This window comes from Tasmannia lanceolata, unplaced genomic scaffold, assembly GCF_043159265.1.
Source record: "Tasmannia lanceolata isolate RefF3 unplaced genomic scaffold, GAP_Taslan_0.1 ptg000015l, whole genome shotgun sequence".
In the NCBI taxonomy this organism is placed as follows: Eukaryota; Viridiplantae; Streptophyta; class Magnoliopsida; order Canellales; family Winteraceae; genus Tasmannia; species Tasmannia lanceolata.
Window position 1 is genome coordinate 33,311,149 of NW_027518692.1, and position 24,632 is coordinate 33,335,780.

General features: G+C 40.0%; 2 protein-coding genes across 3 annotated transcripts; one reads left to right on the forward strand and one right to left on the reverse strand.

Moving 5' to 3' along the window:
• Nucleotides 1-1,127: 1,127 nt before the first annotated feature.
• On the forward strand, nt 1,128-14,813 carry TAF8 (TBP-associated factor 8). Of its 2 annotated transcripts, XM_077355185.1 has the most exons (3): nt 1,128-1,402; nt 1,508-3,169; nt 12,910-14,813. In XM_077355185.1, the coding sequence occupies exon 2, from the start codon at nt 1,886-1,888 to the stop codon at nt 2,993-2,995; it is 1,110 nt and encodes a 369-aa protein (XP_077211300.1). In that variant the 5' UTR covers nt 1,128-1,402; nt 1,508-1,885; the 3' UTR covers nt 2,996-3,169; nt 12,910-14,813. The 2 variants fall into 2 exon arrangements, with proteins under 2 accessions (XP_077211300.1, XP_077211299.1); XM_077355184.1 differs by having other exon boundaries at nt 1,128-3,169.
• A 2,387-nt stretch (nt 14,814-17,200) lies between these two features.
• Nucleotides 17,201-24,294, reverse strand: LOC143846683 (protein LONGIFOLIA 1-like). Its single transcript, XM_077355187.1, has 5 exons — nt 23,168-24,294; nt 21,807-21,874; nt 19,379-21,556; nt 19,135-19,288; nt 17,201-18,213 (listed from the first exon to the last, which is right to left on the reverse strand). Exons 1-5 carry the CDS (start codon nt 23,319-23,321, stop codon nt 17,375-17,377), a joined length of 3,393 nt encoding a protein of 1,130 aa, XP_077211302.1. The 5' UTR covers nt 23,322-24,294; the 3' UTR covers nt 17,201-17,374.
• Nucleotides 24,295-24,632: the final 338 nt, after the last annotated feature.

The following is a 24,632-nucleotide window of genomic DNA, read 5'->3' on the forward strand; positions in this document are numbered from 1 at the left end:
ACTTAAAGGCTTGCTCACATCACTTGTGATATTGTGGTGAGATCCCATTTGTTCAGTCGTTGCTAAGGTCGTTAGGTCATCGTACTCTTGGTCTCCATAGCATTACTCCCCTTTTGTGATGTTTTGGATGGTTTCTACTGAGAGGAGACAAGAACACCATGTGTCGCCGGACAAACTTGAGACACCCCACGTCATGTTTGGTTCCATGGGGATGGCTTGGAGAGTAGTGGAATAGGAAGTCAAAGGAAGGAGCCAAGCATTTTGATTTACTTGGAATTACTTCGGAGAATTGTGCAAGTAGTGTTTGGTTGTGCGGCATATGCTCGAAGAACAAGAGATAGATTCATCGAATGACTAGGCATGGTGTTCAACTAAAGTATTTGTTGGATAAAAGTTTGGGTCAAATAGATTAGTTCAAAAAAACTAGTGATATATGTAATTGAAATGGAATAAAGAAAGGAACCCGTAAATTGTACGCAAAGATAAAAGCAAATATGAAAGAAATTTGAAAGAGTTTAGTGGTAGAGACACGTTACAGAATAACGCTACCCTTAAAATAGATTATCGCCCCCACCACGCTTGGATGCAATCGGGATCTCTTACGACCTATCTCCAGGATACAACACCACTATCTTTGTCGTTGACGGTGTGCACGCACCGGCTCGAAAAATCAAGTTTAAAAGTCACAAAGGAGGGGACAAGAAATCTATGTCTCCATACAAACAATTATTATATGGGAAACATTCAAGAGAGTAAAAGGGATTCTAATGCTATTTTGGTAACCAAATGTGGAATGGCATGCCAAATTCAAGCAAAATTCCGAAGGCTGCCGAACTTTCTAAAGCATACTGCTATGGTTTGGTTTTTTGGCCACCACGTTCCATCTATTGACTATTACCGGCTAGAGTCTACTTCGACGGCATATTATCCGGCGCTGGGACTTAGCTCGCCGGCAGGGGTATTATGGTCATTATGAGGGTCGTTTTTCTTACCATTACGGAGTATTAGTAGTCTCAATCTTTCTCTCCTGAGGAAACCATTTCTCTGACTTAATTAGTTATCACTTATCACTTTATCTGTCCACCTCTATAAATACCCCTACTTCTCTGACTTATTACTACATCGGTCCACCTCTATAAATACCCTCTCCCTCTCTCTCCCACATTTCTCCGACTAACACTCTCGCGATCCTGCTCCTGCTTTGGGTTTTACGAGTGTTTTTATGTTCGTTAGGGTTTTATCCTCGTTCCAAATCCTAATCCGAAAACCCTAGAAACCTTCGATTTGCGTTTTTTCTTCCACGCGAGAAATCTTCCTTCCTTTCTCTTCCAATCTCATTTTCTTCTTTCGGACCTTCAGCTCTCGCAATGGCGAATTCGATTCGAAACGCAAGAAATTACTGGTAAGGATTAAATAAACTCCTTTGGTGATTTTTTTTATATTCTCCTTTTGTTTTTTGTAAGATTTTCGTTTTCTCTTATTTCCTTTGAAATGCAACACGATTTAGGGTTTCATGGAATCGATTTCCTTTGAAATGCAACACCGGGTTAGGATTTCGTGGAATCGATAAATGATTTTTCGTGGACTAGGTTTTTTCTGTGGAAATTCTAGCCTGAAACGGAGAATCACTGGGGAATGATGTGATTTGACCTAAATCGGATTCTGGAATTGTTTTAGTTCTGTAGAAATTATATGATTCTTTGAATATGAGTGATTCGTGGATTCGGTAAATAATTTTTCGTGGAATAGGTTTTTTCTTTGGAAATTCTAGCCTGAAACGGAGAATCACTGAGGAATGATGCGATTTGACCTAAATCGGATTCTGTATGGAGTGAACGATTGTTTTAGGGTTTTAGTTCTGTAGAAATGATATGATTCTTTGAATATGAGCGATGGAGGTGGGGAGAGTGGAAGAAAAAACGAGAATGAAGCTAAGAAGACAGTGGATAGTGGTGGTGATGATTTTGGACGGGCGGTTACTAGGATTGCGGTGGCTCAAATATGTGAGGGTACGGGGTTTCAGAGCTTCCAGCAATCTGCTCTTGAAGCTCTTTCAGATATCGCGATTCGGTACCTTCTTGATTTAGGGCGGACTGTGCATTTCTGTGCTAACCTGGCAGGTAGGACTGAGTGTAATGTGTTTGACATTATTCAGGGTTTGGAAGATTTGGGTTCTTTTCAGGGATTCTCTGGTGCGTCGGATGTCAACCGCTGCCTTGTGAGTTCGGGAACAGTTCGTGAGATTTCACAGTTTGTGAACTTGGCAGAGGAAATTCCATTTGCACGCCCTTTGCCTCGTTTTCCAGTTCGGAGGGGCCGGAAACCGACCCCAAGTTTCTCCCAAATTGGAGAAACACCACCTAGTAAACACATTCCTGATTGGTTGCCAGCATTCCCGGATCCCCACACGTATATACACACGCCAGTTTGGAACGAAAGGGAGACCGATCTTCGCACAGATAAGCTTGAGCAGGCCAGACAGAGGAGGAAGGCAGAGCAGTCATTGTTGAGTTTGCAGCATCGTTTGGCATGCAATGGAACGGCGCTGCCTAATTCAATGGACATAAGTGATGGTGGAAAGGCAAAACAAGTGGTGGAGAGCAACTCATTTCTTGCCCCACCTTTGCAGTTTTGGGAAAAAGATGTGTCACCTGTTATTCTTCCCGATAAGCTTTCAAATGAAGATGTTCTGGAAAATAGAATTTCTGTACTCAAGACATTTGCACCAGCTATTGAAGCAGCGAAGAGTGGGTTTTGTGATTCCGAAGACAGTGAGAGAAAGTCTCTTCCCTACAAGAGGCCTACTGTGCATTTTAGGGTTGGGATTGACAAGAAATCTTTAGCTACTCCTTTGGCATTCAGTGCACAGAACTTGAGTGTTGAGAACAGAGCTTCTTGGGTTTTAAGGGATGATGAGAGGGATGACAAGAAAAGGAGAGCGGAGCAGATACTTAAGGAAGCTATGGGAAACCCACATGAACTTCCTCAGTTGTAAATTAATTTATTGGCTGGTCTGCTCGATGGGACATTGTACTTTTATTCAGAAATTTGGTGGCAGTAATGGGTTTTGGGTAATCGGAGCATAATTACATCTTGTTGTAGTGGTATGGAACTCAATGGGAATGATGTTCGAGCATTTAATATGGTTTCATCTTAATGCATGTTCAAGGTATGACAATATCTGTTCCCATTGCACAATGGCACCTGTTTATGGTCAGTTATTTTTTTTATTAGATATCTCTCTTCTCCTTCTGCCACGGTCCATTAATGAATGGATAGGTGATTTCCACTTCTGCTTACCCTAAACTTACATTTTTCCCATGATGTTTTTACTGATCTTATTTTCGCAAAGAAGTATTGCAAGACTAGCTTACTGCTGCACACATCACAGAAATGAAACAATTTTGTGGCACAATATTTTTCGAATTGTCAAAAACCAATCAGCATGTTAATTTTTTTATTCTATTTTTATCTTCTTTCACCATCTGTTAATAATGAGTACATCATCCAACCTTAGTGCAAACCTAGGGTTCATTGGTTTTCTTTCAGGGATTTAAGAGCAATAAAATGGTTATATTTCAATTATAACGGCAACATGCAACTCCAAACCAGCATAAACATAACATGAATAATCAAAACCAGCAATTACGCTCTGGGTTTTTTCTGTCGGCGAACTACGCTCTGCGCTTTATCTGGTCCTATCAGGGTAGCAGTTTCTAATGAAGCGGAGGTTAGGGCTGTTCTCTAGGGAATTAGGTTTTGGATAATGTGATAGTGGAAGGAGATTCCCTGAATGTTATTAGATGGTTGAAGGGCGGTAGTTTGCCCCTTGGCGCTTCCTCCCTTGGATAGAAGAGATTATGGATAGGGTTGGAGATTCTAGCTTTTTGCTACTGTCAGGTATGCGGGTCGGCAAACTCTGAAGCTGATAGATTGGCGCTGGAAGGAGTTGATAGAAGGGAGCTTGTCCTCTTCGATTTCCTCCCCCCATGATGGAGATGTCTTGTTCCTTCTGTTGTTTTGTTTTCTTTTTCTTTGTTTCTTTCTAGCTAACCTGCTCAGCTGGCTTTGTATATTCTTCTTTTATTATTAATGATTTATTACCGATAAAAAAAAATAATCAAAACCAACAAAGGGTTTTAAAGAAATTCTAGGATGGAAATTTCAATCTCAAATAGAACTTAAATTATCTATTCCATGTACCATATTTTAATTCCCAACAAGTAACTATTCAATTTGAAATAAATGTCAGTTGAGGCTCAACTATAAATCTGTCCCAATAATTAGATCTATGAAATCTAACTAGTTGACTTACAAGATGTATCAAGGGATAAGGGTATGATGAGTGAATGGTAAAACAAGGTAGGCGTCATGATTGGCAAGGGTAGGGTTGATCTTGGTAAAATAAGGATGTAAGGACCCTTTGAACGGTTCAAAGGGGTAGTGAAATATGGGTTGGCTATTGACAATGAAAGTGAAGGTGTCTAGTACTCCAGTATGTGGGAGTGATGTGTCAGATGTCTAATCTTTATCGTCTGTTGCAAGATATGTCTGGGAAGAGAAAGAGAGAAAGCTAGAGGGAAGGAAAGAAATATTTATCTCAGATAAGACATGGAGAGATGAAGGAAAGAATGATCAAGATAAAAAAAGATCAATACTAGATCAAGATTAAGAAAAGATCATGATTAAGAAACGGTAATAATTAGGAAGATCAAGATATATAAAAGATCAAAATCAAGGAAAGATAAAGATCTAGATCAAGAAAAGAAAAAGGGATCCAGATCCAGGAAAAATCAAGATTAATAAAAGGGAGAAAGAAGATGAACGGGGAACAATTTATAAACCCAACCGGGAAGGGTGAATAAGAAATGTGAGAAATAAATGTATGAAGTAAGAAGCAGAAAATGGGAAAAGGGCAATGGTTAATAAACTCAATTGGGAAGGTTGGAGTGAAAATGGGAGAAAAATGAATATCGGATGTAAGTAGGGAGAAAAGGAGGGGAAGGACTAATAGAGGAGCGGAGGTGAAATGGAGAAAATAGGAGATGAAGGAAGCAATGAGAAGGAAGAGAGGAAAACCGCAAGAGGGGGTGAGGGGGAAGAGAGCTCCTCCTCCTTAGATTACTGCTGCAAAGAAGAGGGAAGTCACAAGACAAAATTCCTCTTTACATGTGCCAAGGAGAGGTTCATACTTACTAAGAATAGTAAGTCTTTGCTCTTATTGAAAGCAGTAAGTTGTACTTTGAGTTAGTGATGTGGGGACCCTAGTTGATGTGGACAACCCCACATCTAGAATAATAAATACCATGAAATGGAAGTAGATCCTAGTAAAAACTAAATAAAACTTATCTAAAATGTCTCATGCACCTGAATGAAGAAATTAGACTCCTTAAGTGTGCCCTATCTTACAATTGTGTAGCAGACCTTTCGGCAAAACGGGACAAATCCTATGTAGGTTATTACCTTTTGCTATCATTTGACATTTGTCGAAACAAAGAAACAACTGCATATTTGAGGATAAGAAAAAGACGCTTCGGGAAGATCATAAATGGAATCAATGTGAACTTGGGATGGAACAAAAAAGTTGTCATGTTACACAACGGGCGATATTCTAAGGAATTGGAAAATGGAGAGAAGACCGAGGACAACAGTTTCTCCCAAGTGGAAACCTCCTCCCGTTGGATGGATAAAATTCAACTTCAATGGGAGTTCTAAAGGTAACTTTGATGCAAGAGCATCCCTTCGCCCATCAGCCTTGACATTGCTCTACTAGTGGTTATTGTTGTCCTTTGTATTACTTGTGTTAGGTGGCATTTTACATGTCCATTTGTGTCTTTACATCTTATGAGGGGTATTTTGGTTATTTTTCTAGTTTTTGTGGCATTTTAGGCATTTTGCATTAGATAGGGTTGTATTAGTCTTTTTACATTGTAATTGCCTATAAAAGGCTATCTCCCTCTCATTTGTAGTTAGTTTTTGAGATTTGAGATTGTAGAGATTCCTCCTTTGGAGAGAAATTAGAAAGAGATTTTTTTCTCTTCTCTTTTATCCCTTGTGTTTCTTGAAAATTGGAAATTGAGATTAGGATTCTTCTAATCTTTTTCACTTCCCTTCTTGAAAGAACTCGTCCTCGAGTTCCCCCACCAGCTCACCCAGTGGAAGTGTCCGCCAGGGTCAAAGACGTAAATGACCCACTTTCTTAGTAGGGGTACAAGGCCATCAAAATCAACCATGGTAAAAATATCTAAAACAGTCTGTCACGGCATGTACGGCGGAATGGAGTAGTGGTAATATGGATCAATCCAATGATCGACTGGAAATGACAAAGAAGTAGTGGCCCGCCATGCCAAATCGCTATAAACGCGATAGGCAATACCATCTCAACATGATCGACATCTCCCAATATCTCCTCGGTAACCGTATGGCCATATGTAACGTATGTGTCCTCATGCCTCTTGTGTGTAATATCTGCAACTACAGGCATCTCAACTGCCTCACAGATCACGGAAATCTCTGTCAACTCCATAGACTCTGCATCTCCAATCTCGGCAATAGGCTCAGACTCAGGATGCTCTGGCATAACCACAATATCAGTAACACTGGCGGTCTCAACATCACCAACAATAGTCTCAGCACTAGCATCATCATCGTCGCTAGCACTAAGCTCAATACCATCTGTGTCTGGCTCTAAGATAACAATCTCCTCCATTGTATCTTGACACTGTGTATGTCGGTCATCATCAACATCAAATATAGTAACAATAGGTGGAGGTGGACATCGAGTCGGACAGCTCCACATGTCATGATCAAGCATACCACACCAATGCGTCTCACTACTGCTCTGAAAGTAGTGGAAGGAGTGACAACGTGTCGAACCGGAGGTGATGGCGATGGAATAGACTCTGGCATCCTGGATCTCCGTCGCCTCAAACGCGGATAATAGTACGGAATCAACTCAAAATATTCAAAAAAAATAAAATAAAAAAATCAACTCAAGCTTAAGTACCTTCCTCATCTCATCCCATGTCCAGATTGGAGAATTGTCAATCTCTCGTCGACGACGTAGTAAGCTACGCCATCATGTATGTGCTTCGCCTCGGAATCTGGAAGCGGCCAAAGGTACCTGATGATCTAGACGAACTCTCTGGGCTCGGAAAATCTCCTCAACAATGTTTATCCAGTCAAAGATCTCCTCGTCTTCCATTCCCCAATAAAACTCTGGAATCTCCATCCGTCTATCATGATACTCGCGCGAAGAGTATCTAGGTAGATGTGTAAAGTTATTCTCATAGCCATCCTCTATATGGTCAATCCACTCCCTTTCTTGAAAGAATTTCCCATGTAAGGGAAGGGACTGTTCATAATATGAACTATGTGTTGCCATGTCAAAGTATTCCTAACTATCAGAATTCCTTATGAACTTTGGTCTGTAAATGCCGCAGAATCACAAGCTTCATCAACGAATCGATCTAGCTGTACAGGACTGAGAATAATGTGTTGATGATAGTAGGGGCTGCAGTTCCTAAATGCTTGAGGTAGCAAGTTGCTCTTGTACGACCTTCAGCTAATAAAGCTGCTACTATCCAGGATTTGAGATCCAAAACTTCAATATTAAACTGATTCCTTTTTAATATAATTTTTTGTACTTGAAGCTTGCCCTGCCTTGGACACTTGTTATCCTCCAATCTACAAGTGGAGGATGAATTGGCAGCCTTACTTCCAAAAGTTGGCTCAAAGGCAAAATGTCCCTTCCAAAAGAAATTGAAACTTGCAAGCTCAAAGGCCAAATGTCACCTCCTGAACAAGTTGGATCTTCAACTGAACATGTGGACATTATTATACCTTACCGAGAAGGTCATTCCAGCAATATGAAGACTATTGTAATGTTGATGTCATGTAGTTTCTCAACTGCTAGGTAACTCTCGTTTGCGAGTGGTTTGAGCAACTTTCACAATTTGTCAAAAACTCCAAGCAACTTGGGTAACACACCTTCAAATCAGGTTTTGAAAGAAGAAATCCCAAAGCTAATAGGAGTTTTCGAGCACTTCTCTTAAGGCAAAACCAACAATATCAAGGTGGGAAATTCTATTCATTTTCTTCAAAGCCTCAGCTCCATTCCTGGATCTCGTAGAAGATCTACAAGCTGACTGATCTGATCCCTTGGAGATGTAATTCCACACTGAAGATGCTCTCCAACATAAAAGAAAAAAGAAAAAATTGTTTGATCTAAAATATCCTCGATACTTCTCTACAATTACAATAGGCAGATTGAATTGATCTTGGAAATTCAGAGAAGGATCGTTTGTCAGGCTTGGATGCTTCAATTAGACAAACAAAGGTTCAGGGATCTCAGCTACTCAGTGAGAGAATTCAAAATAGAAACTGCGTCCTTGCAAATCAAATGCTTTTCATCGACCTTTCAGGGAGCGATGCAATTGTAGACCAATTCTGCCCTGAATGATGTCATCTTAACCTTCGACATTCTTATTAGATCTGAGGCTATGATATCAAAATGGATCCAGAACAAAGGACACGATCCATAAACCAATTGGATCTGGACGAACAACCTCCAAATATATTAGTGAATTGGAAGTGGTTTACTTCAAAAAATAGCTACTAGAAAATCAAGAATTCCGGAGGAGATTCAATCCAAGTGAAATTAGGAATCACGTAGTAGTTTTAGATCTTGAAAAGAGCAACACAGTTCTAGACCGAGATCATTTTTTATATAAAATTCTTCTGCTATAGCAGAAAGCAGTTTTTCACTTTGAAACCCTGAATTTGGCGATAAATTCTCTCCGCAACTACAGTGCTTATTAGATTCCAAACCACAAAAATTAGTTTTCTTACCACACTTGTAGCCTGAGGTGAATTTGGATGCAAAAAATGTGTAATGAGCTACTATCACCAAAGAGGGACTTACACGAGCAAAGTTCACAGATTTGTCTTCTTTGCTAAAGTTCTTCACAAATTCCTCCAGATCTCTGCAAATTTCATCTAAGACCGGCAAGAATTAAGAAATTCTTGCGACTGGGCTCTGATACCACTTTGATGCAGGTGGCCATGGAAGCATCGTCGGAGTCGCTGGAAAGTGATATGATCTCCTGTGAAAAATCTGGATTCTTCTTGCAAGGGGATGCAAGAACACCTATATCTGAAATTAATCTTGCATTAAACAAGATAGTTGGATGAAGAAAAGGGAAAAAGATTAGAAGAATCATAATCTCAATTTCCAATTTTCAAGAAATACAAGGGATAAAAGAGAAAAGAAAAAAATCTCTCTCTAATTTCTCTCCAAAGGAGGAATCTCTACAATCTCAAATCTCAAATCTCAAAAACTAACTACAAATGAGAGGGAGATAGCTTTTTATAGGCAATTACAATGTAAAAAGACTAATACAACACTCTCTAATGCAAAATACCTAAAATGCCACAAGTACTAGAAAAATAACCAAAATACCCCTCTAAGATGCAAAGACACAAATGGACATGTAAAATGCCACCTAAAACAAGTAATACAAAGGACAACAATAACTACACTAGTAGAGCAATGTCAAGGCTGATGGGGGAAGGGATGCTCCTGCATCAAACTTGGAGAGAGCGGGTATTGGCGGCATATTTCGAGATGAAAATGGCAATCTTATTCTATCCTTTTACTGTCCAGCCGACATTTGTGGCCCCTTGAGGCGGAGGCGGAGGCCCTACTATGGGTGTTTTAGATGGTTTGTGAAACACCAATTCGGACCTTTAATCATCGAAGGTGGCTCATCAAACGTATTGGCATGGGCTCAGAACAAAGCCTCGGGCCCTTGGGAATTGGTTAATGTCATCACGGAAGTAAGAAATTTATGTACGATAATTCAGCGAGTGACACGGCTGACCGTTTGGCGAAAGAGGATGCCGAGGAGATCGAGGTGGAGACTACAGGCTTATAAGGACTAGAATGAGACGGGGAATCTGCAAGGAATATGGTGCGTACTAAATTTTCTAATCTAAGATGAGCACATTGGGCAATTTTGAAGGAATTCCTGCCAATATGATAGATCCTGCCATAGGTCTGCATGAGCTTCAGGGAAATTCTGTCAACAGAACAGTTCGAGAACTGACTATTACTACTAAGGCAGAGGGTCTAGAAACACAACATCACTATTCCTGAACAACTTGGAGCCGAGGATGTGACCCATTACTCAACCCCATAAGAAGGATCGCATTGTTATGGATGCTATTTCAAAACTTCTTAACATTTTTGCACCTCTGAAAGGCTTGTGAAGGAGAAGATTTTTATAGTTTTGACCTTTCAGTGGCAACAAATCGTTTTCTATGGATGCACCCGTACTCAGAAAGAAAATCCTTCTCGAAGGGAGCAGCCATATCCTTCTCGAATCACAAGTGGAAGATGAGCCGAATCGGTATTCATTGAGAGCGATGTGGCGAGAGCTATATGGTATCGCTTTTCTTTCTATCTTGCAGTGCCTCTTCTTGAGAACCAATCCATTATCGCTATGTTGCTTCAATGGTTCGAGTTATCCAAGCGGAAAAGTAAGTCAACTTTTGGTTTTGCTTTGAAGGTCCATTCACTTATAACCTGGGAGATATGGATTGAGAGATGCAATTGGTGGATGGTGGGTTCCTCTAAGCTGATTAGTTTGTTAATTAAAGTTATGACTACCTAGGGAAAAATGCTTGTCAATTCATTCTCTCCATATTTGGATTGCTCTAGCTTATTATTATGGTATGGGAAACAATATCCAGGGAAAAAATGCTTGTCAATTCATTCTCTCCATATTTGGCTTGCCCTAGCTTATTATTATGATATGGGAAACAATATCTAGGCAGAAGCTAGAAGCATTCTTGTTGGCCTTAGATATTGTAAAGCCTTTGCACTTTTGACTATTGACATGAGCTTCACTCTCTTATCCTTCATTTGAAGCCTAAAATGACACATCAGTTTAGAGTGGGTAACCATGTTACGGATCAATGGCACATTGCTTATCCTTGATTTTATCCTCGTATTATCCTTGCTAACAGTACTTGTAGTGTGAGAAAAATAATGTTTTTTTGGCATTGGAGAGATCTTCCTACGTTGGCTAAAGACGATGTGAGATATAGGGGTGCAACTTGGGTCGGGCTCAACTCGAACCCGAGCCCGACGGGTTCAACCAGATTTCTGCTCGGTTGGCATTTCCTAGGGTCAGGTTAGGGTTGGAAACATTTAACCCAAAATAATTTCGGGTCAGGTTCGGGTTGAGGCGTTAGGCAACCCAACCCTACACAAAACCCGATTTTCATTTTTTTAGGTTTTTACTGAGACATAGTTTTCATTTTGAATAACATAAGGATAAAATCGTAAAAGGGCTGAGAGCTATAAAACCTATTCTTTAACCCTAAATCCCAAATGAGTCTCTCTCCAGACTCCCCACCCCCATCCTACCCAAAAGCAATCAGTCTTCTTCGACCAAACCCCACCATCTTCAAAACCTCTTTGCCCCACCCAAAACCCCACCAGTGATAAGATTTTTCGGGATGCAATGGGTACTTCATAGTAGTATTTCGAAAACTATTATCAATTGGCCGAGTGCTTTTAATGGATGTACCGGACAAAAATTAAGGAACTCCATTCCATACGCCGTAAGTTGGTTTCTCTGGAGGGAGAGGAATGAGAGAATTTTCAAAAGCAAGTCGAAGCCTAGTCAATACATATGCCTTCCAATTATCGTTGCCATAATCTCGTGGGGCCATGGGAAGAGGGGATATCCATATTTGATAACTCACATCTTGGGAAATGGAGCGACGGTGTTGTCTGAAAAGCGAAAAAAGAAACAGTATCAAACCTCGCTGGAGTGCACCGGATGCCCGTATGTTGAAACTCAATTTCGATGGAAGCTCGATGGGTAACCCGGGGACGGCTGGGATTGGCGGAGTATTACGAGATTCAAATGGGATTAAAATCATGACCTTCCCCGGTCCGGCCGGAGAGTGCGATTCCAATGAAGCGGAGGCACGGGCTTTATTATTTGGTCTTCGATGGTTTTTGAGTCACAGTCTTGGGCCTCTCATTGTGGAGGGAGATTCATCAAATGTTATTTTTTGGGCTACCAATCGATGTGTGGGACCAATTATCAAATAATTATCGATGAGATTCGGGATTTAATTCATTGTATTGGGCCTTCCTTTGTGCACCGTCGTCTAACAACAAATTATGTGGCGGACCGTTTGGCCAAGGAGGGTGTGAGCCTCCCGGATGTGATTGTTCATTTTTCTGAACGAAGAGGGGAGGGGCTGGTATCTATGGACTGATGTAAATTCGATTAAATGGATGCATGTATTTCACCGGGACATCTTGTCCCTAGTGTTTTGTACACCCTTTATTGAAATAAAATTGGTATCGTTTTTTTTTAAAAAAACCCACCATTGACCGCCATTGCGAGAGATGGGATTTTCTGAATCTTGTATTTTGTTCTATTTGGAAATGTTGTAATCTAGAAAGCTTCAATAGCAAAACGGAGAAGACCATCCCATGTCTGCCATATCTGATGGCAAGAGTTTCATGTCTAGACTTCATGGTCACCATGCCCGCACCTCCAACCCCATTGCTGGAAATCGAGGAATTAGGTAAAGATCTCGTCCCTAAGCTACTCCTATTCTCATATCGTTGCTCAGGTTGGAGGTGTGTTGGTTAGGGTTCGGGTTAATCCTTCCTCGGGTTAGGGCTCATGTCATGTCGGGTTAGGGCAGGCTCCTTCAGGTCTACCTCAACCCAACCCAATCAGGCCCGAGTTGCACCCCTAGTGAGATGTGATTTCTTGGGAATCCCTAGCATTCATAGCAAGTAAGAATTTTGTGTGTTTGTTGATTGTTTTGTTTCCTGAAGTATGGTGTTACTTCCTAATATACTTTTTTTTTGTACAGGTTGACGAGAGGAATCATGTGTCTTTACATTGACAGTTTTCCTTCAGGATATGGAGTGCATTCATTAGAAGCTTTGGAAGGGTGTTACATAGATCGGTAAAGAACACAATCCTTCATTGGATAAACTGCCTGTTTGGAAAAATGAAGCGAATCCTCTAAAGGGTGGTACCGGACACCCTTATTTGGCACATTTGGGGGGAAAGAAACAGCCACTTCTCTGAAGAAACGAGGAGACTGGGAAGAATGAGTTTTTATCTGGTGCCCAACTGGGCATGATTGTGCAAGAGGCACCGCCCTTGATATTTGATCCAACAGCGGCACATTTTTTAAGATGCTGCCCTTGGATCAAATATCAAGGGCGGCATGCTCGTCTTACCTCTTGCTTGAGCATGGCTGCTCAGGCACCTTATAATTTCTAATAATGGACTTCAAGATCGACCTTGTCGCATGTGAGGAATAATTTCAGAGGCAATACTCCTTCGGGGAAGTCTCGAGTAATTGGAGGAAAATCGAGAAAGAGAGATAGATAGGCTAAGATAACGCCGAAATGGAGTCCACCACCGCTCGGATGGATTAAATTGAAGTTTGATGGCAGTGCAAAGGGCAACCCAGGCCCTTCCGTTATTGGTGGCGTTTTTTTTTTTTTTTTTAAATGGTGGTATTGGTGGCTTTTTCCGTGACAACGCCGATCATTCCATATCTTTTTATGGGCAAGCAGGGATTTGTAGATCCAATGAGGCCGAAGCAAAAGCCCTCCTTTGGGGGCTAAAATGGTTTGTGAAAGGTAGACATGTCTTGATTATTGAAGGTGATTCAGCAAACGTCATATTGTGGACTAGTTGCAAGGCAATGAGACCATTGAGCCGAGCAAATATTATTGCTGAAGTTCAGGTCATGTGCTAAATTCTAAACCCAAAGTTCTTATATATGAGGTGGCCTGCAAATGACTCCGCTGATCAACTTGCAAAGGAGTGGAGCGTGAGACCATGAAGATTCCTAACCATCATGAGAGAATGCTTTAATTGGGGCTCTTAAGGGTGTCATTGTTATAGCAGGTCCCATGGCATTCTGTAGTGAGCATGGGAAAGAGACTATTTACTCTACTTATGTCATCGTTGCTAATGTTATTACAGTTTACATAGCTTGCATATTTGACACTCAGTGAAACTTAGTCATTGCAAGCCGCAGCCTTGGGGGACCAAATAATTCCAGCATCACTATCAGGTCTAGTGGAACCTCACTTCAAATACTATATTTCACTCAAGGATTTTTGGTAGTAGATCATTCTTCTCATCGTTGTGCAAAAAACCATTTCTTTATTTCTTGCTTTGAACCAACTCTCTCAAAACCACCTATTCTCTAACCAGTCAACAAGAAGAGATCCAACAGTTGCTACCATATTTCACCATAAAGACCTGATTTTTAGGTTTTTAAAGTTCTGTTCTGCTACAATAAAGCCTATTGAGTAACTTAGCTGGTTCCAGCAAATTCCAATTTGCAATCACTTGGGACATTTATGGGAGACCTCAGATGCTCTTAGTTGCAGTAATTAAAAGAACTCCATGCCCTGCAGTTTCTTATGTTATGCTACCTCACTTGCACTCATCATAAGAGTGATACAACACTCGGTTATATATCAGGGACTTGGTTACTCTGATTCGTCCAAAATTACAACACCGGCACCGATCGGCTAACGAGATGGCGGACAAACTTGCGCGGGAAGTGGTGGACCGGGAGTCTGTCATTGTTTCAGTTCAAGGCCCCCTTGATCTGTAATGGGATCTCATGTAAGGTCTGATATATTTGGGGGACGTCTTGTCCCCATGTACTGATTGCCATTATTGGCTTTATTAATATATTGTCCTCTTCTTAAAAAAAAAAAAAAAAAACACAGTTACATATCATTTTTGGGTTCCAGATCAAGGTGTTCGCAATTGCTGGTTAGATCAACAGATTTGATTGCGTCCATTGGGCGTGCGAGTGTCATTTTTTATCTGAAATTGTAAGGTATGAAGTGGGTCCACACTGCCATGGGTCTTACAGCCTGTGCCAATGTCATGGGTGTTTGCCAGAAGTGCTGGAAAACTGATAGCTTTGCATGTGAACTGGAAAAAACAGGTAGGGTGATGATTTTGGTCTTGTTGTAGTGCCACCTTCCAACAATAGCCTTTGTCTAGTAGCAGATAATAATGTGACTCTGGTCTTCTTCTCAGCCTGTTTTTCCAGAGTGGGGGCTGGATAACCAAAAAAAATAAAAAATACTAGAAAACTGTTCCAATAAAATGATAAAAGCACCCCTGTTTCACAGGGGTTAATTTTTTTTAAAAATGAGTAAGGGTTATCTCTAAGGACCACGAAGGTAGAACTCTCTAGTGATGGATTTTAACAAGGTAGAAGTGAAGTTAGAGCATCACTGTCTCATCTTTGTATTTTCAAGGATTTATCGAGATTTTATTGGTGAAGGGGACTCAAAGTTGTGATTTGTTGGCCATGGAAGCTTTGGCACTTTTCATACCTCAATCTCGGATCTGTCTGTCTTCCCTTATTAATTCCTGTGTTATTATTAATTCCCGTTTACACTTAACGATGTGGAACCAATCAAGGGTCCTTCTCCGGCCCTTTATGCAAGGCCGCCCTTGCATCTATCATTGCTCATAAATATAACATTTTATTAAATTAGAAACAGATTAAAAGTGCACTTTGGGGGTATTGGCCCTTGTACAATAAGCCGCTAGAAGCTCTGAATTTGGCTAGACAATTAGCCAAATCATTGGTTCTTATGGCTGGGTTCCTCTCGTATTCCGGAAAACAAATCCCTCTCCCAGCCTTGATCACCACATGAAGAAGCTAATTTATCATGAAAATAAATTCATGGCCGCCAAACGATCACCACATGAAGAAGCTAATTTATCATGAAAATAAATTCATGGCCGCCAAACGATCACCACATGAAGAAGCTAATTTATCATGAAAATAAATTCATTGTAGCCAAAGGTGCCCAAAAGGTTCGTCAGTTACTAGGTTGGATTTTCTACATTTTGACTTAAGACGCTCTAATTAAGAAAAGGAAAAAGAGAAACAAAATTAAAACCCATAGTCTTGAGATTTTATATCAATGGACGCTCCATAAACAGCACCATATTATACCCCATATTGATATCCACCCATGCCTGCTCCTTGAGAAGAATCTAACACAGAAAACTACTAAGAGGACATTGAAAGTTGCGAGCCTGCATCCACAACTATTCAATCCACCTCAACATTGGCATTGGTCATTGGTGGCTTTAGAGGAAAAGGTTAATATGTTTGTTTTTGTATTTGGGTTTGGAGGTCAAGCTAAGAAGTTTGCCCCCGAGGAAATTGAAAACTCACAATCCTCTTCAAATCCTCTGAAGAGGATGTGATAGAGGCTGATAACAAGGAAAACGAGATGAGGACGATCCCAATATGCACCCATCAAGCTAGCCTATAACTCACCACTTACCCATTGATTGTTGAGTTTCTTTGTTTTTCCTAGTTATTGTCTATAGGGTCAGTTCGAAGAATTTGGTTCGCCTGAGCTCCTTTGTTCCCCTTTCTTTTAGTTATGGTCTCTAGGGATAGGGGTGATGCTTTGTGCTCTTGATTGTAATATATTTTATTACATTAATATACCGGAAGGGGTCTTGCCTAACCCAAGCTTACCTATAAAAAAACTGTTCTTTTCAGTAAACCGTAAGGTGCTGGCCTGGGTTGCTAGATAATCTCCAAGTTGAAAAAAAAAATTATGATTGGTACATTGAGATTAATTAATCATGATCATCTGATAAAAAGAATTTAAGCTTTTGAACCATGATTCGATGCACACGTAGGACATGTGTGTATAATTAAGTCCCTTGATCTTGTAGAGCATCATGAGGGAACTCTAAACAAGGCTCCATTAATCAAGGGGCTAGGAGCATCCGATAAGGGCGGTCTCAGTTGCTCTCCATGAATCAAGGGGCCAGATCATCCGATCAAGGTGGTCTAACCCGCAAACTATCAGATCAACGAATATGATTGTATCGTCGTGGAACACGAGGACCCAAAAGATGATTGTTAAGGAAGAGCCTAACAGCCACCTTTCTTTTTAGCATTTTTCATTATACAGATTATCAATGAACTTTTGTCTGTAAATTGTGAACCCATGTAATCAAATGACCTTTTGCCCTGTAAATGCGAAGCCATGTAATCTATCAGCAACTATCAGTTTATCAGTATTTCTCTAAACAGGCAGTTTGAAATAACAAGGAATGAAAGAAAGACTGTTGGGAAGAAAAGAACTGTCATGTATTTATTGTAAATAAGTATGCATGTTTAAGTTTGTAAAGTAGATATTTGTACAAGCTCTATATATAAAAAAGCTACAAATGAACTTCAATTCTATCAACAATTATATTTCAACAAGAAGAAAAAAATTGAGACAAGAAAAAAAAAATAGTTTCAGTTACTTAACAAACAGCTGCCTTCGCCTCCTACTCGGTTTGGCTCGCTGTGTCGATGGCTCACCATTCACAATCTCATCCACCAGATCCTTGAAAATCAATCTCTCAATGTCCAACACCACACCCGAAATCTCCCTACGAAAATCTTTCCAACTCTCCACCCGACGCATCAAATCCTCCCTTAAAATTGATCGAAACCCGTCATCATCTTCTTCATGGCCACCTTCCGATCTGTATGCTTGGAGCCGGTCGATCTCTGAACATAATTCTCTCAAAAGTTTCTGCCCACTTGGGGTACTAGCCCCTGTAAGTTTCTCAGGTTGGAGCCATGGCTCGGTCTGACTTGGCAATACAAGCTTCCTAATGAGAATTTCATTGACACTGTCAAACACAAGCTTTCGATGGAGCTTCTCCCTGTCGGGTTTCAACTGTAGGTCATTTTTGTATTTGGGTTCAGATTTTGAAGGCCGGTTAGCCTTTGTTTGCTCGAGGACGAAGAACAAGTCTGGGTTAATGGGGTGGCCAGATGGGTGGAGCTGAATTGGTGTTGGACTAGACGCGAGGTCCCTGAGTAGGAGACCAGATGCTAGTAGTATCTCAGAGACATATCTGTGATCCGGGCTCGTATTTTCACATAGCGATGCAATGTAGTCTGTAGTGGCCTCGTCATGGGATGAATTTAATCCTCTGAGCTTCTGAACTAGGTGTTCAATGTTCTCCAATTTCTTTTGGTCGATTTCAGAGCTGAAATTCGCCGGTGTGTTGTCAGACAAGCGGTCGAGACCCATTCGGTTCCAGCCATCTTCACCGCAAGTGTTGTCAGGATTTCGAGTTTCATCATCTGAAGAAAGAAAATTCAAAGAAATGGTAAGCATTTAATTTTTTCCCCAAATAAAAATTTTCATTTACATACATATTCTATTTTCTAATGATGTCTAATACTATGAAAGTTTTGGTGCATCTGATTTCCCAGGTCACCATAGCTGCTATGGAAACAAATGTAGTGGGGTGAAGCTTGGGTTGGGCTGGGCTGAGACTTTGCTAAAAATTGATAAAAGACTTAACCCAAACCTGACTTGATTCCAAGGTAAAAGTGACCCACCCGTATCTGTTTCGAAGTAAAATAGGTACCAATTGTGTGCAATGGCAAGAGTATGGCAGGGTCTTGGGTTACAGGTCACTTGACCTGCATAGATAACATCATAACATATTCCTTGACTGTACCCCATCCATCATGAAAGAAAAAAAAGGTTAAATACAATAACTTCATATGAGAGAAATCAAGATGGTAATGCATAACCATAAGGCTTCATGTTTACTGTTGTGATAACTGAACAAATTCCACATTACAAGTCCTCGTAACCCCAGCTATTAGAAGCCGCAAGGAGTAGGTGGGTATGGGAGGCAATAGAATGCATATATTTACTATTTTGGAAAATGGAAGTGACTTTGCTTCAAGGCACGCTACTTGACATCACTTTCCTCAAGACATTATTCGTCCCACCAGTTGAGTATTTGATGTGCAAAAGGGATCCGCGAACTTGCCTCGAAGATACAATGAAGCCTTCTACTAATGTTTGTTGACGCAAAGAAGAAGCGGAAAGCCGGAAACAAACCCTAAACGCTTTTGTTATTATATAATCAAGATATTAATTTCCTACCATATCACTATATCAGCAGTCATACACTTGTAATTTCTAGAAGTGCCTACACTTAGTAATTGTACAAACAATAGAAACATTTACAGAGTTCAAAACCTTACCTTTGAAACCATTTGATATCTTATTCACCGGAGAAGGCAGTAAATCATCTCTGTAAAATGAAGCATCAAGAACAGAGACGGGGCTCGGTTGTTCTGGCGCAACAATTGTGAATTCTGCCGACAAACCATCTTCACTCAAACTTGACAGAGATTTCTGGAGAAAACCGGCAACAAAAAAACATATATTAACCAAGTGAGCAGAAAATAAAGAACAAACAGGAATGCATCCTAAGCAAAAGCAAACCTTTTGTCTTGAGCGTGAAACCGTGTTATTGCCAACTTTGCCAGATGGACTCTGGATGCCTTGTTGGAAGAAAGGACAATACATTTCTGAAGATTGGTAGGCACTCGTCACTTCTATATCTGTTTGTGATGCCAAGCTAATGTTGCTATCAGATTGCAAAGAAATCTCGTCCCCCTGATGACTAAAACTTCTCGTTCCACTGCTAATCTCACTTGATTGGTCATCAGCTGGCTGCACATGGGCTGATCTCAATCTATGTTTGCCACCTGGAGAACCTAATTCAGTTTGTTGTCTAACAGATTGCCTAGTGGGTTTGCTCGAATCTGATAAAGGTATGGGAGGGCGGGATCTCTTCTCTAAATCGAGCTTATTTTGTTGCGTCCGTGGGCTTAAAGAACCTGAAATCCTTGCTGGATTTCCAGAATTCTCTCTAGGTAAATGTTGGGTCGTGGATGAGGATTGTATTGGCCGTAAACGAGGTTTCTGTGAACTCTTGTCCTCACTCCGTCCCCTGTTTTTCTTCTCCGAGGTAGTCAGTATCTGATTAGCAGGCTCTTTCAGACTAAGCTTAGGATTTGTGTCCATACCCACCGCACGGTTATTGACTAAAATCTTTTTGCTATCAACAGAATCCCCATTCCTAAACTTACGAAGACCCGATAAACCATCAGAAGAACTAGACCTATCGATGAATTTTGCTGGTTTCATGATGACAATTGGAGATTCAAAAGCCCTTGGAGAACTGTTTCCTATGATGGGAGCAGATATTGAGCGACTATTATTCGGTGGGTTGCGCCTGTTTGCTGATCTCACATTCTGAGGAGGCCCTGTTTGATCATGGCTACTGGAATTTTTCTGAATCATAATGTGGGAAGTTTGATCTTCTCCTTTCCTGGTTTCTAAAAGCCCTTTTGCTTGCATTGCGTCCAATATCTGTTTAAGAGCTCTTAGATCCTTATTGGATGGCTGAAACTCAAGCTCTTTCAATCTTGTTTCAATCTCACTATAAACTGATTGGGAAGTTGATGACCTTGCATGGGCTTCCCGATTTTTGAATGCTGTTTTCTGAGTACTACGACCTGTATCCTGCTGCCTCCATGGAGCGGTTTCGATAGGAAACCTTGAAGCAGAAATAGGTTTTGTGACAGAGTGAGGGTTTCTTAGTTGTGGCAAAACAGGGTCCTTGAGGGAGCTCTTTGGGGACCGTGACATTCGATCTTGCTTGCTTTCTTCAGTCAATTTTGATAGTCTAGAGGAGTTACTGTTTCTCGCGCCGAAATAAAGATCACAGTCTTCTTCTGAACTTGAATTAGGCAGTGTTTCCAACCCCATAAGTTTTACAACAACACTAGGGGGTCGCTTGTAACTTCCCAATTCTTGTGGACTCAGAGCTCCATTATTAGAATTATTTTGGTCAGAATTGCTCCTTCGCGGTTCATTTAAAATGGGGTTTGGTTTTGAGTCTAAGTTGGAACTCCTCATGGAACATTCTCTACTATCCAATGACAGTCTTGGGAGCTCTCTAAGTTTAGTGGTGGATTTGTAGGTGTCTCTGGAATCAAAAGAAGACCGAGGTATTTCTCTCCCATCATATGAGAACCGAGGAGCATCCTTTGATCCTGAAAACAAAGATGCATCTTTTGCATCACATAGAGATCGTGATGGTTCTCTGGCTTTGCTAAAATACCAGGGCGCCTCTTTAAGTTTTGAAAGAACTCTGAGTGATTCATTTATATCGACAGGCATCCGGGGTTTTCCATTTGTTCCAACCACATTGGATCCATCCAAAGATTTGGATAGATTCAAAGGTCTTGGGGAGTCTCCATGCTTCAAATTATGATTCACCATTTCATCTCTGCTTGCAGTTTTAACGGATAGTCCACGTGTTTCTCTGTAGATGGAGTCCTTGACAATGTCCCGGATATCAAGGGATTGCTGTCCAGACTGAGCATAATTATTGGATCCGCTATCGACATTTGGATTCTGTAACTTCTGTGGATTCCCTAAGGAGTGCTCTGAAAAATTGGTTCGCTCAAACGAATAAGCCTCCGGTTGGGTTGTTTTGTTACAGTCAAGAGAAGAAAATGGAGAAGAACAAGATGAAGATGATAAAGACGCTCTGGATGACTCAAAAGAGGTTGGTTGATTTTCATTTGGATTCTTGCTCAAGCTTTTTTCCTGCAATAATAAGACACATGGTTATAAATATTAGCAGAATGATAGAGATAGACACTCAGAAATATTGTTCAAAAACTTGGAATCCATTCAGAAACTTGTTATTTGATTTCGGAGTCTGATTCAGCTGAGAGCTGAGTCACTGGATTATAAAATCAATCTTTTGACACAGTACTCGGAGCCTGGCCAAGCCAAGGCGACTCGACCGAGTTACAATATGAGTCACCGGTTTTTTAGTGTAAGCAATTCTTACAGTTTCTTTCTGTGGAGAACATGTAATTGCCTCTGCCCCAAAATTGCCGCTATTCACGTGGGAATGACCTGTAGCAAAATAAAATTATAATCAGTCTAGAAACAAAGTTTGGAATAGAATGCGACTGGTATTATGTTCCTAATCAAAGATCTTGTTTAGTGCAAAACAGGAATTCCATTTTCCTATGAGATATTGGAGCATGTTTTATTCATTTCTCTAGTTGTAAAAAAACAAGGCAAAAGTACCATTTAAAAAAAAAAAAAAAAAAAACAAGGAAAAAGTGCCCACCACAGGACACTCGAATTTCTTCATGAACTGCTAAGACTTCTACTTTGCGAAGAAAGTTAAATAGAGAAATAGAAGGATGTTCCATCCATTCAAAGATCACTCAATCAATTGGTATAAACTATAAGGCTGCATTTATTGGATACATGATTTGGAACTCCATCAGAAGATATGTTACACGGATTCTTCTGAACCGGTGAAGTAGCCCATGTAGGACACATTTCATATTCCAATACGTCAGGATTCGCCGTTACACTTTTAAATACTACTAATCCTGTTAAAATATTTTAATATCTGTTTTTTTTTTCTAAATGCTATAGTGCTATACTACAATTTTATGACGCTGTGATGTTGGCACTACAATGTTTCGATAATTACACTAACTCATTTTGTCTTTTATTATTTGAACAGCTGAAAAGTTGCCAAAAGCTCTCAGAGGCCAATTAAAGAAAAAAGACTGAGTTTGTGCGATCATTAAAACACGGTAGTGCCAATATCAGTACCCATAGGACTCGTTTTGTCTTTTCTTATGTAAAAAACTGTCAAAGGTTTATTACAGTTCCTAAAAAGTTCATAGCAGCCAATTAAAGAAAAAGAGACAAGCTGAGTTTGTGGAATTATTAAAACATAGTAGTGCCAATATCAGTAGCCTTTTCAATTATCTAATGTTTTGAATTTTATCCATCCTAACAGTAAGCTGTTTATATCAAAATTAAACAGTATATTACTTCACTTATTAAAATTTTCAATATATTACTTGATATAACCGTATTATTATTAGAAAAATTAAATTTTGAAAATTGATAATATTTCGACGAATTCACTAATCTTTCTTTTTGACGTTTGCCGATTTTGAAATCGATACCTGTGTCAGATTCTGCTGATACAAAATAGATCAGAAGCTTACAGACAAGATGGATTCATGCATTCAAAATAGAAATTAATAAACTCAAGCAACCTCACCAACCAAGATTAAAGAGGACTCTTTACTAATCATCTTAACAAATAGAGAAGTACCCATGTTGAAATAACAGGGATGAATTTAAATTTCAGGGCAAAATCAGTTAAACAGGTACCTGAAGGAACCCTCTTGTGGTTCTGTCCATTGAGGCGCTTAGCTGTGAGGAAATGGTGGCGATCAAAGAGCTGAAAGATCCCAGTCATGCATCCAATTTGCTTGCGCAAATCAGGGTTTTCATCTGTTAATGCCTGAAGAATTTTCGCCGACATCCTCTCCTCCTCTCTTCAACTATCTAAAGCTCAAGCCCTATGTTTTACAACCTAAAACAATCATCAATTTTCTCCTACTCAGGATGGGGGCTTCTCAGAAACTTTAAACCCCTAATCCTAGTCCTTCCCTTGAAGCCCAAAACATAATTCAAGCTTTTATCACCCACCAAATCAAAGTACTCAATGGAAATCTTATATCACACGGATAGGCATTATCCAAAACAGAATTTGGCTCTATTAAAACTTACCTAAAATTAGTAAATCAAATCTTCACAACCTACATATATCAACACAAGAAATCTACATACCCACAACATGAAGTCTCCATTCAATCCCTCCCTCTTCAATTAAGAAATCCATATGTTTCCAACCAATTCCAGGTCAGAAACACCAATGGTTTAAATCTCATAAAAATCTCTCTGCAACCCAAAAAAAAAATCTCAAATTCCTTCGTTGGGTCTCAAACCTATAATAAATTTTACAACACTGCTTTCTTCTTTCTTCTCAATACCCACAACAAATTTTACACAACCCTATAATAAATTCTTTCTTGGGCTTCAAAGAAATACTCAACACTGCTTTCTTCAAAAACCCATGAGATGATTTTTTTATTTTTTTTTTGGGTTTCCTGTGAGAAGACAAAGAAAAACGATGTAGTGGTTGTTGTTTGGTTTTCTTAAAGAAAGTGGGCAGAGGGCATGCAATATATGAATATGAATCTGATGAAGAATGAAGAGCTGATATTCTTGATGGTTCTTTTCATCCAAGGATAGTAAGAGATTCCATGGGAAGTTAAATGGAGATGAAAGAGGAAAATGTGGTGGGTCAGATCTGGTTTGGTCTCTTCTCCCATTTCCATGTGGGATGATAATGTAGGTGGGTCTTTAGCCATGTGAGTGTTGTCAGAAGAGAGTGGTTAATGGTCTGGAAAGCCTGCAAAAAACCCAAGACCTTTGCCACCATCAATCTCCCAATAGAAGAAAAACATACGATACAGAAAATCATTAATCATAAAAAAAAAAACGCAAAAAATAAATAAAATGGCTAATGATATTGGCGCTACCATGTTTTAATAATTGCACAAATTCTTATCTTTTTTTAAATTTGTTTCTGAGAGCTTTTTGCGAACTGCAACTATCTTTGACAGGTGTTTAAGTAATAAAAGACAAGATGAGTTAATGCATTTATCAAAATATGGTAGTGCCAATATCAAGCCTAAATAAAAACGAGGGAAAATTACATTTACACCCTCTCTAGTTTCTGACACATTCAACTCTAACCCTGACTTTTAAAATGTGACAAGTACACCCC